The sequence below is a fragment of the Triticum aestivum genome, chromosome 2B, assembly GCF_018294505.1.
Source record: "Triticum aestivum cultivar Chinese Spring chromosome 2B, IWGSC CS RefSeq v2.1, whole genome shotgun sequence".
NCBI classification, from domain to species: domain Eukaryota; kingdom Viridiplantae; phylum Streptophyta; class Magnoliopsida; order Poales; family Poaceae; genus Triticum; species Triticum aestivum.
The window spans coordinates 331,608,726-331,626,721 of NC_057798.1; the positions used below are offsets into that span (position 1 = coordinate 331,608,726).

A 17,996-nucleotide genomic window follows, 5' to 3' on the forward strand; every position below is an offset into this window, starting at 1 on the left:
ATCAGAAGATTGCCGTCGCCTAGTTGTGTGCGCGCCCTCATGTCCTCATCTACCACTATTGCATGGCCATAGAGCCTTGCGCCCGTTTCGCCAGGTTTGTCAACAACACTGACTACAAGTTTGCTATGGTGGAAACCACCGACGATGTAAAAGCGCTCAGGGTTACGGGCTTGGCCTGCAAGAACCTTGTCGAAATCCGTGAGCACTACAGGGTCTGGGGGCAGCACGAAGAAGCACTCCCTGGTTGAACTCGCCTCGACCATCATCGACCCCTACTACGAAAAGATGAAGCAGGATGCCCAGAGAACAAGTCCCGTATCCTGGCACAGGGCCTAGATGCGGCGACTGGATGAACCTCACCTCAGGTTCGCGGCCAAGAGCATGTACACATGCTATGAGATGCACAGGCGAATCGTTGACATGAGGAAGTGCCTCGTTACCCAAATCGACGAGCCCGGGTCAAGCCACAAGCAGGGCAAGCGTCACAAGCAGTAGTGATGATCAGATGATCGTTTATGCTAGTTAATCATGCATGTGTGTAAATGGCATGTGTGTAGTAGCCACCTATGTAATTATGCATGTAATAGTTTACTTTGATGTGTGCAAATGTCATGGTTGTAATAGCCACCTATATAAGTGGATGTTTAATTTGGTTATGCAACCATGTCCTTATAAGTGTGTGTGTGTGTGTGTGTGTGTGTGTGTGTTCTGTATGCAATCCCATCACACAACACACATGTCTTATTAGCAGCAATCGTTTGTGTTATTATCAGTCTTCGCACACATATCTGATTACAGACTTGTTTACCGCGTATCACACACATCTTGTTATATTGAACCGTTTTATGTTCTCTTGTCTCAACACATACAGTTCATCCGAGTGAACCGCATGTCGTATATCGCACACACCTTGATCTGGCTGGCTGTTTCTTTTGTGTTGCCTCATCACAAATAGTTCATCCTAGTGAACCGTATGATGCTTATCGCACACACCTTCATCTGGCTGCCCATTTCTTTTGTTGCTCCTCATCGCAAACAGTTAGTTGCACTGAACCATATGCCCTACATCGCACACGAAACTAAAATCTGAACCGTGTTTGATGCATCCGTCATCGCAAACGTTTTGCACCTTTTTTGATGGTTTTTTACACCACCGTTTGCGATTAACGCATCGCACACAGTTTCGTCAAAGGATCTCTGATCATAGTGTCGCGTTAGCAGCATACTGCACTAGTGTATGTCTTTGCTAAGTCTAAACATAACCCTAGATACGGAATATATAGGCTTGGGGCGAAGTGGATGAAGGGGAAGCCTAACACACGATCTCAGTCGGCCATCCTGTAGGGCCCATGCGCACGGGGTAAGTTGGGTCCATGCGCATGAGGGTCCCTTGCGCACGGTACACGCCCGTGCGCACGGGGTGTTATAGCTGTAGCTCCCTGTGTAGCCCGTGGGCACGGGTCTCAGGGGGCCGTGCGCACGGGGTCGCCTGAGACTTCCTGTCCTGCTCCTTTGGGACTCCTTCTCCTCCCTCAAAGTCTTGGGGTGCTTCTCCTACTCCTTGGTGATGCTCCTTAGCTGCTTTGGAGTGTTCCTCTTCGTACCTAATGATACATAGTGCATTTTGGTGAGGTAGCAACCAAGTTTCATTCATGTCCATATGCATGTCAAGTAGGAAGGAGTTCACCTCAATTTTCATTGCGCGTGCTCGAGCTCTTGTCATAGGCCCACGTGGTGCTTGAAACGCTGGTGTAGAGTCCATGGGGGTAATGGAAGGATGCTCCACATCAAGTTTGCTTCTGAAATATCAGTATTAAGTCCAAATCAACCAAAGGATAGCCAGTGAGCTAGAATAATGAAATAAGGAGATGAAGGGGATTTTTCGAGGTTATTTGGCCGCGCCATATATGTAGGCAGTAGGATTACCATTCCAAGTTAATACTCCCTTCTGTGTTCGTGCTTGCTTGCTCTTTGAATCATAATAACATATGACCTCCATTGCCATTTAATGCCCACTGTATTGATGTGATGGTCGATTCATTCGGGAATACAAGTGTAGTATGTATGGGGATCTTGAGGTTATGTGCACCACACATGATTATGTTGATAGATCATTTTTACCGAGCAGTAATATTCTTCTACTAAGAGATTTTTAGATCTTACTTGATCTTCCCTTAGTACTATATTCAACACCGTTGAAATAAGTTACAACACCCAACTACTATACTAGACATCGATTAACAACCAGCTGCATCTCCTTGGCATGGGTGGCACAACACTGACGACACCATGAACATCGTCCTGTTGGTCTTGGCAATTAGGCACATGTATGAGCCAAGTTCGCACACAAGAAAGTTCTAGCGTAGTTGTTTGACCGAGAAACAACATACTTGGACTCTTTAGACGTGGTGACTTCATGCCCGTCTCTAGCCCTAGGTGACACGAGCATGCTGACTGCTACAACAGACAACTCGGCACCATGGACCGCAGGAACCACGGGAATGCGCAACTCGCCCTTGTCAATCGCTACAACGCTCGGCTCGGGCACACAAGAGACCACCACTTCATGCTCAACAAAATTGTATTCACGTTCATCAAGACATGTAACGTTTTCACATTGATCGCCTTTATTACCTATTACCTATCAACCATCATGAGATTAACATGTATGGATTCCGAAACCACACAAACCTGAGCACTAAACCTCTTCATATATGACCTCTTTTTAATAGTGCCTATGTCATGTGACCTAGAATCAGAGAGAAAAGATGCATAATTTGAATATGCTAACTCTCTTCTCTCTTTAACAATGATGGTTTCCGTCCATCTTCGCCTACGAACTTTTGGATTAACAAACATTTCCTACATTTAGGAAACATGGTTACTCCTCAATTCATTTGTCAATTACACCAAAACCCATTTAGGAGAACAATGTGATTTCAAAAACTAACATAAGTGTCAGCCCGCCCACTTATAACCTTTGGTTTTTTCTCCAGTCTCGTCATCTGCGCCATTTCCGTTGTTACTGCGGGGGGCATTAGATTATCACGATATTTAGAAAATATAGGATGGCGTAGGATTTATTCTATCTGTGTCATTTATGTTGTTACTGCGGGAGCTGTTAGAGTATCACGATATTCAGAAAAATATAGGATGGCATAGGATCACGCCATCCTATATTTTTCGGAATATCGTGATACTCTAACATCTCGCGCAGTAACAACGGAAACGACGCAGATGATGAGTCTGGAGAAGATTCATGTACCCTCACTCTCTCTCTCTCTCTCACTCTCATCACCAGGGTGTAGTTAGTTAAAAGACAGAAATATTTACGCCCACGAGGCTTAGCAATACAACAACAATTCCAACAATATCCTCTCTAATCATCTTACAATATATTTTTTTGAGCTGAAACACCTTGCATTCCAATTACGACGAACCAACCGACTCGGCAGTCACATCACACATTACATCATTCGGGAGCTCCGATTCCCAGACCACATGGTCATTCGGATAGCCCCAGCAATCATGTGAAGCCAGCACATGCGCGGGCTTGTTACAACTTCTGGGATAGTGTAAAATGCTATTGAATAATACCTAGACCCAAGAGGAATCTTGCTTCAGGAAGAGTACGCCAAGGGGACCTCGATCCTGGCTGACCGAAGACAAAGCTTGCTGGAGAACCAGACAATCTATTTCAAAGATAACCCGCCCCATACCATACTGTTCTGCGATCCTGATGGCCTGAAGAAGAGCCTCAGCTTCGGCCTGCAATGCTGAACCTTGATTGTATAGCGCTCCAGCAGCTGCGAGAACCACATCACCGTCAGCGTCTTTGGCGATCACTCCCCATCCACCATGATCTGAGCTAGCGTGGAAAGTGACGTCCATATTAAGCTTGATGAACTCCGAAGGTGGCGGCTTCCAACTAAGAGATGGCCCACGCGTGGTAACTCTGGTGGCAGGGCTATGGTATTGATTCTATTCCAAAGTTGTGACCCCAACATGTGCCACAAAAGATTCAACAGAGAGGCGTGGTTTACCATGGTTGGCCTTATTGCGTTCAGTCCACCACATCCAGAGAAGGCAGATTGTTCGTAGGTGATACATCTCCAACGTATCTATAATTTTTTATTGTTCCAGGCTATTATATTATCTGTTTTGGGTGTTTAATGGGCTTTATTATATACTTTTATACTATTTTTGGGACTAACCTATTAACCGGAGGCCCAGTCCAAATTGCCGTTTTTTTGCCAATTTTAGTGTTCCGTAGAAAAGGAATATCAAACAGAGTCCAAACGGAATGAAACCTTCGGGAGAGACGCAGTCCAGGAGACTTGGAGTGGACGTCAAGGAAGCAACGAGGCGGCCACGAGGCAGGGAGGCGCGCCCAGGGGGGTAGGCGCGCCCCCACCCTCATGGGCCCCTCGTGGCTCCCCTAACCGACTTCTTTCGCCTATATATACTCATATACCCTGGAAACATCTGAGAGCACCACGAAACCCTATTTCCACCGCCGCAACCTTCTATACCAGTGACATCCCATCTTGGGGCCTTTTCTGGCGCTCCGCCGGAGGGGGAATCGATCACGGAGGGCTTCTACATCAACACCATAGCCTCTCCGATGAAGTGTTAGTAGTTTACCTCAAACCTTCGGGTCCATAGTTATTATCTAGGTGGCTTCTTCTCTCTCTTTGGATCTCAATACAAAGTTCTCCTCGGTCTTCTTGGAGATCTACTCGATGTAATTCTTTTTTCGATGTGTTTGTCGAGATCCGATGAATTGTGGGTTTATGATTAAGATTATCTATGAACAATATTTGAATCTCCTCTGAATTATTTTATGTATGATTTGTTATCTTTGCAAGTCTCTTCGAATTATCAGTTTGGTTTGGCCTACTAGATTGATCTTTCTTGCAATGAGAGAAGTTCTTAGCTTTGGGTTCAACCTTGCGGTGTCCTTTCCCAGTAACAGCAGGGGCAGCAAGGCATGTATTGTATTGTTGCCATCAAGGATAAAAAGATGGGGTTTATATCATATTGCTTGAGTTTATCACTCTACATCATGTCATCTTGCCTAATGCGTTACTCTGTTCTTATGAACTTAATACTCTAGATGCATGCTGGATAGCGGTCGATGTGTGGAGTAATAGTAGTAGATGCAGACTCATTTCGATCTACTTGTCACGGACATGATGCCTATATACATGATCATGCCTAGATATTCTCATAACTATGAACTTTTCTATCAATTGCTCGACAGTAATTTGTTCACCCACCATAATACTTTTGCTATTTTGAGAGAAGCCACTAGTGAAACCTATGGCCCCTGGGTCTATTTTCCATCATATAAGTTTCCGATCTATTTTATCTTGCAATCTTTACTTTCCAATCAATATCATAAAAATACCAAAAATATTTATCTTATTATCTCTATCAGATCTCACTTTTGCAAGTGGCCGTGAAGGGATTGACAACCCCTTTATCGCGTTGGTTGCAAGGTTCTTATTTGTTGTGCAGGTACGAGGGATTTGAGTGTAGCCTCCTACTGGATTGATACCTTGGTTCTCAAAAACTGAGGGAAATACTTATGCTACTTTGCTGCATCGCCCTTTCCTCTTCAAGGGAAAACCAACGCATGCTCAAGAGGTAGCAAGAAGGTTTTCTGGCGCCATTGCAAGGGAGTCTACAAGTCAAGACACACCAAGTACCCATCACAAACTCTTATCCCTCGCATTATATTATTTGCTATTTGCCTCTCGTTTTCCTCTCCCCCACTTCACCCTTGCTGTTTTATTCGCCCTCTTTTTCCTGTTAGCTTTTTTTCCCGCTTGCCTCTTGTGTGCTTGTGTGTTGGATTGTTTGTCATGATGGCTCAAGATAATACTAAATTGTGTGATTTTTCCAATACCAACAACTATGATTTCCTTAGCACTCCGATTGATCCTCTTACCGATGTTGAATCTTGTGAAATTAATGCTGCTTTGTTGAATCTTGTCATGAAAGATCAATTCTCTGGCATTCCAAGTGAAGATGCCGCTACACATCTAAACAACTTTGTTGATTTGTGCGATATGCAAAAGAAGAAAGACGTGGATAATGATATTGTTAAATTGAAGCTATTTCCGTTTTCGCTTAGAGATCGTGCTAAAACTTGGTTTTCGTCTTTGCCTAAAAATACTATTGACTCATGGAATAAGTGCAAATATGCTTTTATCTCTAAGTAATTTCCTCCGCTAAGATCATCTCTCTTACAAACGATATTATGAATTTTAAGCAACTTGATCATGAGCATGTTGCACAATCTTGGGAGAGGATGAAATTAATGATTCGCAATTGCCCTACACATGGATTAAATTTATGGAGGATCATACAAAAATTTTATGCCGAATTGAATTCTGTTTCTAGAAATCTTTTAGATTCGGCCGCGGGAGGCACTTTTATGGAAATCCCTTTAGGAGAAGCTACTAAACTCCTAGATAATATTATGGTTAATTATTCTCAATGGCACACCGAATGAGCTACTAGTAAAAACGTTCATGCGATAAAAGAGATTAATGTTTTGAGTGGAAAGATGGATGAACTTATGAAATTGTTTACTAATAAGAGTGCTCCTATTGATCCTAATGATATGCCTTTATCCACTTTGATTGAGAATGATAATGAATCTATGGATGTGAATTTTGTTGGTAGGAATAATTTTGGTAGCAATGTGTATAGAGGAAACTTTAATTCTAGGTCGTTCCCTAGTAATTCCTCTAATAATTATGGTAATTCCTACAATAATTCTTATGGAAATTTCAATAAGATGCCCTTTGATTTTGAGACTAGTGTTAAAGAATTTATGATTTCGCAAAAGAGTTTTAATGCTTTGCTTGAAGAAAAACTGCCTAAGATTGATGAGTTGGCTAGGAACGTGAATAGAATTTCTCTTGATGTTGATTCTTTGAAACTTAGATCTATTCCACCTAAGCATGATATCAATGAGTCTCTCAAATCTATGAGAATTTCCATTGATGAGTGCAAGGAAAGAACCGCTAGGATGCGTGCTAAGAAAGATTGCTTTGTAAAAGCTTGTTCTTCTAGTTTTCATGATAATAGGGATGAAGATCTAAAAGTGATTGATGTGTCTCCTATTAAATATTTGTTTTCCAATGTGAATCTTGATAAACATGGGACTGGAGATGAGTCAACTTTAGTTAAAAGGCGTCCCAATGGTTCGAAGTTTTTAGATCTTGGTGCAAAAATTGGTAGATGTGGGATTGAAGAGGTCAAAACTTTACATAGCAATGAACCCACTATTTTGGATTTCAAGGAATTTAATTATGATAATTGTTCTTGAATAGATTGTATTTCCTTGTTGCAATCCGTGTTAAATTCTCCTCATGCTTATAGTCAAAATAAAGCTTTTATTAAACACATCGTTGATGCTTTAATGCAATCTTATGAAGAAAAACTTGAATTAGAAGTTTCTATCCCTAGAAAACTTTATGATGAGTGGGAACCTACTATTAAAATTAAAATTAAAGATCATGAATGCTATGCTTTGTGTGATTTGGGTGCTAGTGTTTCCACGATTCCAAAAACTTTGTGTGATGTGTTAGGTTTCCGTGAATTTGATGATTGCTCTTTAAACTTGCACCTTGCGGATTCCACCATTAAGAAACCTATGGGAAGGATTAATGATGTTCTTATTGTTGCGAATAGGAATTATGTGCCCGTAGATTTTATTGTTCTTGATATAGATTGCAATCATTCATGTCCTATTATTCTTGATAGACCTTTCCTGAGAACGATTGGTGCAATTATTGATATGAAAGAAGGAAATATTAGATTCCAATTTCCATTAAGCAAAGGCATAGAACACTTTCCTAGGAAGAAAATCAAATTACATTATGAATCTATTATGAGAGCCACCTGTGAATTGAGTACCAAAGATGGCAATACTTAGATCTATTCTTTTTTTTATGCCTAGCTAGGGGCGTTAAACGATAGCGCTTGTTGGGAGGCAACCCAATTTTATTTTTGTTCTTTGCTTTTTGTTCCTGTTTAGTAATAAATAATTCATCTAGCCTCTGGTTAGATGTGGTTTTATGTTTTAATTAGTGTTTGTGCCAAGTAAAACCTTTAGGATAACCTACGGTGATAGTTAATTTGATCTTGCTGAAAAACAGAAACCACAGAAACGTGCTTTTCAGTTGATTATTTTTGCAGAAGATTAATAGAAAAATTGTCTAGGACTTCCTATTTTGGTAGAATTTTTGGGGTTCCAGAAGGATTCGAAAGTTACATATTGCTACAGACTGTTCTGCTTTGACAGATTGTGTTTTTCGTCTGTTGTTTGCTTATTTTGATGAATCTATGGCTAGTATCGAGGGGTATGAACCATAGAGAAGTTGGAATACAGTACGTTTAACACCAATATAAATAAATAATGAGTTCATTACAGTACCTTAAAGTGGTGGTTTATTTTCTTGCACTAACGGAGCTCATGAGATTTTCTGTTGAGTTTTGTGTTGTGAAGTTTTCAAGTTTTTGGGTAAAGATTTGATGGATTATGGAATAAGGAGTGGCAAGAGCCTAAGCTTGGGGATGCCCAAGGCTCCCCAAGGTAAAATTCAAGGACAACCAAAAGCCTAAGCTTGGGGATGCCCCGAAAGGCATCCCCTCTTTCGTCTTCGTCCATTGGTAACTTTACTTGATGCTATATTTTTATTCACCACGTGATATGTGTTTTGCTTGGAGCGTCTTGTATGATTTGAGTCTTTAATTTTTATTTTATCACAATCATCCTTGCTGTACACACCTTTTGGGAGAGACACACATGAATCGAAATTTATTAGAATAATCTATGTGCTTCACTTATATCTTTTGAGCTAGATAATTTTGCTCTAGTACTTCACTTATATATTTTTAGAGCACGGTGGTGGTTTTATTTTATAGAAATTATTGATCTCTCATGATTCACTTATATTATTTTGAGAGTTCTTTAGACAGCATGGTATTTACTTTGGTTATAAAATTAGTCCTAATATGATGAACATCCAAGCTAGGTATAATAAAAACTATCATATAAAGTGCATTGAATACTATGAGAAGTTTGGTACTTGATGATTATTTTGAGATATGAGGATGGTAATATTAGGGTCATGCTAGTTGAGTAGTTGTGAATTTGAGGAATACTTATGTTAAAAGTTTGTGATTCCCATAGCATGCACGTATGGTGAACCGTTATGTGATGAAGTTGGAGCATGATTTGTTTATTTATTTTCTTCCTTATGTGTGGAGGTCGGGATCGCGCGATGGTTAACTCCTACCAACCCACCCCTAGGAGCATGCGTGTCGTACTTTGTTTTGATAACTTGTAGATTTTTGCAATAAGTATATGAGTTCTTCATGACTAATGTTGAGTCCACGGATTATACGCACTCTCACCCTTCCACCATTCCTAGCCTCCCTTGTGCCACGCAACTTTCGCCAGTATCATACACCCACCATATACCTTCCTCAAAACAGCCACCATACCTACCTATTATGGCATTTCCATAGCCATTTCGAGATATATTGCCATGCAACTTTCTACCGTTACGTTTATTATGACACGCTCCACCATTGTCATATTGCTTTGCATGATCATGTAGTTGACATTGTATTTGTGGCAAAGGCACCATTCATAATTCTTTCATACATGTCACTCTTGATTCATTATCCCGGTACACCACTGGAGGCATCCACATAGAGTCATATTTTATTCTAAGATTCTTGAGTTGTAAGTAGATAAAAGTGTGATGATCTTCATTATTAGGGCATTGTCCCATGTGAGGAAAGGATTATGGAAGCAATGATTCCCTCACAAGTTGGGATGATTCTCTGGACTTTATGAAAAATAAAAGAGGCCAAAGAAGCCCAAATAAAAAAAGAGAGGCCAAAGAGCCCACCAAAAGAAAAAAAATGAGAGAAAAATAGAGAAGGGACAATGTTACTATCCTTTTACCACACTTGTGCTTCAAAGTAGCACCATGATCTTCATGATAGAGAGTCTCCTATGTTGTCACCTTCATTTGCTAGTGGGAATTTTTCATTATAGAACTTGGCTTGTATATTCCAATGATGGGCTTCCTCAAATTTCCCTAGGTCTTCGTGAGCAAGCAAGTTTGATGCACACCCACTTAGTTTCTTTTGATGAGCTTTCATACACTTATAGCTCTAGTGCATCCGTTGCATGGCAATCCCTACTCACTCACATTGATATCTATTAATGGGCATCTCCATAGCCCGTTGATATGCCTAGTTGATGTGAGACTATCTTCTCCTTTTTTTGTCTTCTCCACAACCACCATCCTATTCCACTTATAGTGCTATGTCCATGGCTCACGCTCATGTATTGCGTGAAGATTGAAATTTTTTGAAAATACTAAAGTATGAAACAATTGCTTGGATAAAACCGGGGTTGTGCATGATTTAAATATTTTCTGTGATGAAGATAGAGCATAGCCAGACTATATGATTTTGTAGGGATAACTTTCTTTGGCCATGTTATTTTGAGAAGACATGATTACTTTGTTAGTATGCTTGAAGTATTATTACTCTTATGTCAATATTAAACTTTTGTCTTAAATCTTTCGGATCTGAACATTCATGCCACAATAAAAAAAATACATTGAAAATTATGTTAGGTAGCATTCCACATCAAAAATTCTGTTTTTATCATTTACCTACTCGAGGACGAGCATGAATTAAGCTTGGGGATGCTTGATACGTCTCCAACATATCTATAATTTTTTATTGTTCCATGCTATTATATTATCTGTTTTGGATGTTTAATGGGCTTTATTATATACTTTTATACTATTTTTGGGACTAACCTATTAACCGGAGGCCCAGTCCAAATTGCTGTTTTTTTTGCCTATTTCAGTGTTCCGTAGAAAAAGAATATCAAACGGAGTCCAAACGGAATGAAACCTTCGGGAGAATCGTTTTTGCAACAAACGCAATCCAGGAGACTTGGAGTGGACGTCAAGGAAGCAACGAGGCAGCCACGAGGCAGGGAGGCGCGCCCAGGGGGGTAGGCGCGCCCCCACCCTCGTGGGCCCCTCGTGGCTCCCCTGACCGACTTCTTTCGCCTATATATACTCATATACCCTGAAACCATCCGAGAGCACCATGAAACCCTATTTACACCGCCGCAACCTTCTGTACCCGTGAGATCCCATCTTGGGGCCTTTTCCGGCGCTCCGTCGGAGGGGTAATCAATCACGGAGGGCTTCTACATCATCACCATAGCCTCTTCGATGAAGTGTGAGTAGTTTACCTCAGACCTTCGGGTCCATAGTTATTAGCTAGATGGCTTCTTCTCTCTCTTTGGATCTCAATACAAAGTTCTCCTCGATCTTCTTGGAGATCTACTCGATGTAATTCTTTTTTCGGTGTGTTTGTCGAGATTCGATGAATTGTGGGTTTATGATTAAGATTATCTATGAACAATATTTGAATCTCCTCTGAATTCTTTTATGTATGATTTGTTATCTTTGCAAGTCTCTTTGAATTATCTGTTTGGTTTGGCCTACTAGATTGATTTTCTTGCAATGGGAGAAGTGCTTAGCTTTGGGTTCAATCTTGCGGTGTCCTTTCCTAGTAACAGCAGGGGCAGCAAGGCACGTATTGTATTGTTGCCATCGAGGATAAAAAGATGGGGTTTATATCATATTGCTTGAGTTTACCCCTCTACATCGTGTCATCTTGCCTAATGCATTACCCTGTTCTTATGAACTTAATACTCTAGATGCATGCTGGATAGCGATCGATGTGTGGAGTAATTGTAGTAGATGCAGAATCGTTTCGATCTACTTGTTGCGGACGTGATGCCTATATACATGATCATGTCTAGATATTCTCATAACTATGCACTTTTCTATCAATTGCTCGACAGTAATTTGTTTGCCCACCATAATTCTTTTGCTATTTTGAGAGAAGCCACTAGTGAAACCTATGCCCCCCGGGTCTATTTTCCATCATATAAGTTTCCAATCCATTTTATGTTACAATCTTTACTTTCCAATCTATATCATAAAAATACCAAAAATATTTATCTTATTATCTCTATCAGATCTCCTATTTGCAAGTGGACGTGAAGGGATTGACAACCCCTTTATCGCGTTGGTTGCAAGGTTCTTATTTGTTTGTGCAGGTACGAGGGATTTGAGTGTAGCCTCCTACTGGATTGATACCTTGGTTCTCAAAAACTAAGGGAAATACTTACGCTACTTTTGTGCATCACCCTTTCCTCTTCAAGGGAAAACCAACGCATGCTCAAGAGGTAGTAGTAGGCGTGTCGCTGTTGGGAGTTTCAGGATTGCTACAGTCCTTTCCTTTGAAGATGAACAGGCTAGCAGATTTTGGCGGGTCCATTCAAGGTCGTAGGCTCTCCAACACTTTCTGGCCTTCTTGCACCTAAGAAATAGATGCCCCCATCCTCCTGGAATTGCCTACACACCACACACCTGGTGTCAAGCTCAACTCCTAGTTTTTCAACATTCCTTAACAAAGGATGATTGTCATGTGCGAAGCGCCACATGAAATGTTGTACCCTGCCAGGATACTACAATTTCCAAATTTGCCTCCACATGCTCATGTTGGGGGTCTTCGGCACTGCTCTCGCCTCATTGCCTAGTTCGTTGGTTGGCAAGCAGCCCGGTGTAGACCCTATAAGCGGATTTGACTGAGAACAAGCCCTTGCTGTCAAAGTGCCAAGCGATAAAATCATCATATTGGTCACAAATGGGAATGGAAAAAATCGTAGCCGCATCCTCAACACCGAATGTTTGATTGACCAGCTGGGGATCCCACTTATTGCTGATAGGGTCAATCAACTCCTCCATCGTGGTGAGCAGATTCCCACCCCGTAGGGTTTTTGGTCGTCTTTGTATCGTTCGAGGGGATCCAGGGGTCCGTCCAAATCTTCACATTTGCTCCCGAACCTATACGCCATATCATACCAGCTCAAATGACCTCGATCCCTTGTAGAATGCTCCGCCATACGTAACTGATACCCGCTTGCGGTTTGGCAGCAAGCACATTGCCATCAGGGTAGTAGCGTGCCCTTAACACCCGTGCACATAGGGAGTCAGGGGCTTGGAGTAGGCAACAAACCTGTCAGGCCAGCATCGCAATATTGAATGCATAGGGGTCCTTGAAGCCCAATCCACCCTGTTCCTTAGGCAGCATCATTTGTTCCCAGCTAAACCAGTGATGTTTGTGCGCGTCGTCCTGATTCTCCCACCAGAACCTGCCCACCATTTTGGTAATACTCTCACACAGGGCCTTCGTGAGATCAAATCACGCCATAGCGTAAGTTGGCACAACTTGGATGACAGCCTTGATAAGGATCTCTTTAGCCGCTTTGGACAAAAACTTAATTTTCCATCCCTTTAGAATTTCCCAGGTTTTTCCCGTAGGTACTCGAAGCATTTCTGTTTAGACCGGCCAACATAGCTGGGTAGACCCAGATATTTGCCCTGTAGACTTTCGGCATGCAGACTCAGGAGCCCAAGCATCTGCTGTTTTTTTGGTTACTTGTATTCTTACTAAACAGAACAGTCGACTTGTCCCTGTTGATTACCTGCCCCGAGCCAAGTTCATACACTTGCAGAATATTGTTCACCACTCCAATGCTCTCAGGTGAGGCTTCCATCAAAAGCAGCGAGTCGTTCGTGAAGAGGAGGTGGCTCACGGAGGGCGCTGTAGGAGCAATCTTCACCCCTTTGATCTGTCCCGAGTCCTCAGCATGCTTGAGCAGAGCTGAGAGTCCCTCCGCGCACAGCAGGAATAGGTACAGCGAGATTGGGTCACCCTGTCGGAGGCCCCGCCCCGGGGTGATTTGGTCCGTGCATGACCCATTGACTTTAAATCTGAACTTAACGGTTGAACTTAACCGTACGGATGCACTTCATGATCAGCTGCACAAAACCTTCCGCAAACCCCAGTTGTAGCATTACTTTCTCCAGGAATCCCCATTCCACACGGTCATAGGCCTTACTCATATCCAGCTTTAGCACAGCGTAGCTACACTTCCCAGTCCTCTTTCTCTTTAGAAAGGGGGTCATTTCATATGCGAGAATGGTGTTGTCTGAAATCAATCTGCCTGTCATGAATGCACTCTGATTCGGTGAAATCAATTCCCCCAAGATATTCTTTAGGCGATTGGCGATAACCTTCGAAACAAGTTTGTAGACCACATTGCAGAGGCTAATAGCGCGTAAGTCCTTCAAAGTTTCAGGGTTCTGGACCTTTGGGATAAGCACCACTAGGATGTCGTTACAATAATCTATAAGAAAGAAACGTGAAGAAAGAGAAAGATATAGTCATGGTCCCACCGTGTAAAAATTGTCAAGATGAATGATCGTCAATTATTGTTTTGTATTAATTGCCATATATACATATCAAGATTACAAAGGATAAGGGAGCATAAATATTGTGTTTTAATAAAATAAATAAAGGAAAAATGATGCAACATGTGGACCCCACACAGGCACACGGCAATAGGATGGCCCCACCTATTAGCGTCTTTTGTTCTTGAGAGACCCACTCGTCGGTGTTGCTGGTAGAAGCACCATGGGTTCCCAAGGAAGCGAAGAGAAAGGCACCGGACAAGAGGAAGGGTTGGAAGGCGGCGGCAGGATAGAGGAGAGGAGTCAGAAGATGGCTCCGGTGAAGAAGCCCAAAAAGGCCAAGCGGAAGATCAGTGACTCCGGCGAGACCAAGATCGATGACTCCATCGAAGCGAAGACCAAGGACGCCAGCAAGGTCAAGAGAACCAAGTCCGGCGGCTCGTTGGCGTTGCTTCCGGCGGACCTTCGTGGCCCCGATACGGAATGGTGGTATGTCTTCCTCAGCAAGCACGCGGAACTCCACAAGGAAGCCGAATCAGGTACCGCAACCTCCCAAATCGCTCCATTCGGCAGCCAATCTTGTTTGGTGTGTTTGTGTACGTATTTTGCCAAGATTTTGGGGTGGGCGGCCGTGTTCTTGCTGGAAGCACGAATCTTGTAGATTAATTGTGACCTTGCAATGCGATGATGTCGAGACGAATCTTAGAGATATAATTTTGAGTTTTTATTCACTCTGTTGGACAGGTGGTCGTGCTCCAGTGCCTTCAGATGACGAGGAAGCGTTCAGGTACTTCTTCAGGACATCGAGGAGGACTTTTGACTACATCTGCTCGATTGTACGGGAGGATTTGATATCGAGGCCGCCTTCTGGGCTGATCAACATTGAGGGGAGACTGCTTAGTGTGGAGAAGCAAGTAGCAATTGCCATGAGGAGGCTGGCATCTGGGGATTCGCAGGTGTCCGTTGGAGCTGCTTTTGGTGTGGGACAGTCTACTGTTTCCCAAGTCACATGGAGGTTTATCGAGTCAATGGAAGAGAGGGCTCGGCATCATTTGGTGTGGCCGGGCCAGGAGAGGATGGAGGAGATCAAAGCTAGGTTGGAGGCTGTCTCTGGTCTACCGAATTGCTGCGGTGCCATTGATGCCACACACATTATCATGACGCTTCCTGCTGTTGAGTCATCTGAAGACTGGTGTGACCCTGCGAAAAACTACAGTATGTTCCTACAAGGTATTGTTGACGATGAGATGAGATTTATTGATATTGTCACCGGTTGGCCAGGGAGCATGACATTCTCACGCTTGTTAAAATGCTCTGGGTTTTACAAGCTCTGTGAGGCTGGAAAACGCTTGAATGGTCCTGTCAGAACTTCAGGGGAGGATTCAGAAATAAGGGAGTTCATTGTTGGTGACATGTGTTATCCTCTACTGCCATGGCTTATGACTCCATACCAAGGAGAAAGTCTATCTACCCCAATGGTCAACTTTAATGCCCGGCAAAAAACTGCAAGGATGCTTGGAACAAGAGCATTGGCACGGCTGAAAGGCTCCTGGAAGATCTTGCACAAAGTCATGTGGAGGCCTGATAAAAATAAGTTACCGAGTATCATCCTGGTGTGCTGCCTGCTTCACAATATAATTCTGGACTGCAACGACAAACTGCTTCTGGATATTCAGCTTCCAGATCATCATGATAATGGTTATAACGAAGAGAACTGCCAGCAAGAGAATCCTAATGGCAAAGTAATTAGAGAGATCATTACAGGATATCTCCCAACTTATGAAGCAACATCAAACTGAATTAAGCTGGATGGAAGCATAGTTGGAGATGTGATGATGTGCCTTTGTTCTATTGTTATTTACCTCAGTTATCCCTAATGTTCATGTTCTAGTTTAATCAGATCTGCTGAGTTAATTTTGAGTTAATTTTTCCTGATGATGACAGTCCCTATCATGTTGAGTTTCATAATGTTGCTGAGGCCAGTTGTGTTGAATCAAGGAAATCAATTGTTCTTTTGAAAATGGGCAAAGGAATCATCTTTGAGGCTCTATTGTCATTAGCTACACAATTTTATTGTATATATTATAACTGAATCCATGGTAGATAATTATTTAAAGTTTTAAACATGAGTTCTCCGGTCCTTTTAGTGAGTATACTGTCCATAATATGTCATGCTGTGGACAGCACTAGTCACGAATTCTTTGTTGCCTCATCTTTGGTAGATTACCAGGCCACAGTTCCTATTTTATTACGTTTTGTGTTTGACATGACTGATGGTGATTTACTGAACTTCTGAAGATAAAACTTAACGTTCCATGATTTTTCTGGGGTGATTTGCTATTATTTCACTGATAAGGGTCTAAAATCCTTAAGTGGCAAGTGTTTTTATGTGTAATGAATACACCTTCTTTGGTAGCACACTTGGTATAGTCAAAGAGGAAGTTAAGTCTTTCTTTCGAGCTTCTTAATAAGATTGATGAGTATGCCAGTAGTATTACACTAGAACTATTTGGATTACCATAATTGACTCAAATAATCTTTCCTGTAAGGCATGATGGAATCTGATACTAATGTAGGAGCTATAATTCATGATATTATGGTCTATTTATCCATAACTTTTTTTATTTGTGCTTCTATTGCTGAACTTGAATTTTGTTTCTGTATAGTTGCTGTACACCACTATCATTTCATAGTTCAATGTACAAAATAAATTTGTCAATTATATTTGCTGCCTAGACCATCCTTATCTGGCAAACCCTTTCTGTGAAGTTGGTTTCTTTCTAGGTAAACTGCAAGCATCATACCTTAGGATTTTTTTTATGCTCTGACGTTTTGTATTCCTTTAACCAGAAAAACATTATACCCATGAAATATTGATTCTATAAAGCATACTGATAATCTGACATCCTTTGATGTACAGGTAACTGTTTACAGCTAAATAATACATTATAACTGTGATTTGACAAACAAACCCCTTGCATATTTCCCATGAAACACTTATGTCCAAATTATTTCTGCCCTATCTTGCACGCAGACTATGGCACTCTGCTGGATGAGCTTTAGGCCGTGCGACATGGCGCTCTGCTGGATAAGTTTCAGGGCGCACGGCAGGTGATGATCTGCCAAGAACCTGATTTTGGGGGAGCAATTAACATGCTCGACGAAATGCTTTACCGGAGAGGCAGCGCCAGCTTATCAGGACAACTTGCGCTGGAAGAGCAGGTCGCGGTTCTCCAGTGCTATGCTTACACATGCTCGCTAGCCTATCCCAGACGAGACCACCGGCCCACTGCCTGCTCTCAAGTCCATGTCCTGGTTCGATGCCCCCAGCGACGCATGGCGCATCCTACATGAAGCGTCACGGCCGGCACCATGCAAGGGCGCAAACGAAGCAGAGGGAGGTGTACGAGATGTGTGCGAGCCGCACGAGGAGCTACGCACGGCAGGGTACATATCAGATGCCCGCCTTGTGCTGCACGACATGTACTCAGCAAACGCCTCGCCACGTTCGGGCTGGTGAGCATGCCACACGGCCATCTTTTTGGTATTTTCTTCTCTCCGTCCATCTCTCTGCTTAAACGGGCTCGTATTCACATCACTGTTTGCTCT

General features: G+C 42.3%; 1 protein-coding gene across 1 annotated transcript; it reads left to right on the forward strand.

Moving 5' to 3' along the window:
- The first annotated feature begins 14,587 nt into the window (after window positions 1-14,587).
- Window positions 14,588-16,408, forward strand: LOC123044870 (protein ANTAGONIST OF LIKE HETEROCHROMATIN PROTEIN 1). The gene is made up of 2 exons (XM_044467737.1): window positions 14,588-14,926; window positions 15,132-16,408. Exons 1-2 carry the CDS (start codon window positions 14,611-14,613, stop codon window positions 16,184-16,186), a joined length of 1,371 nt encoding a protein of 456 aa, XP_044323672.1. The 5' UTR covers window positions 14,588-14,610; the 3' UTR covers window positions 16,187-16,408.
- Window positions 16,409-17,996: the final 1,588 nt, after the last annotated feature.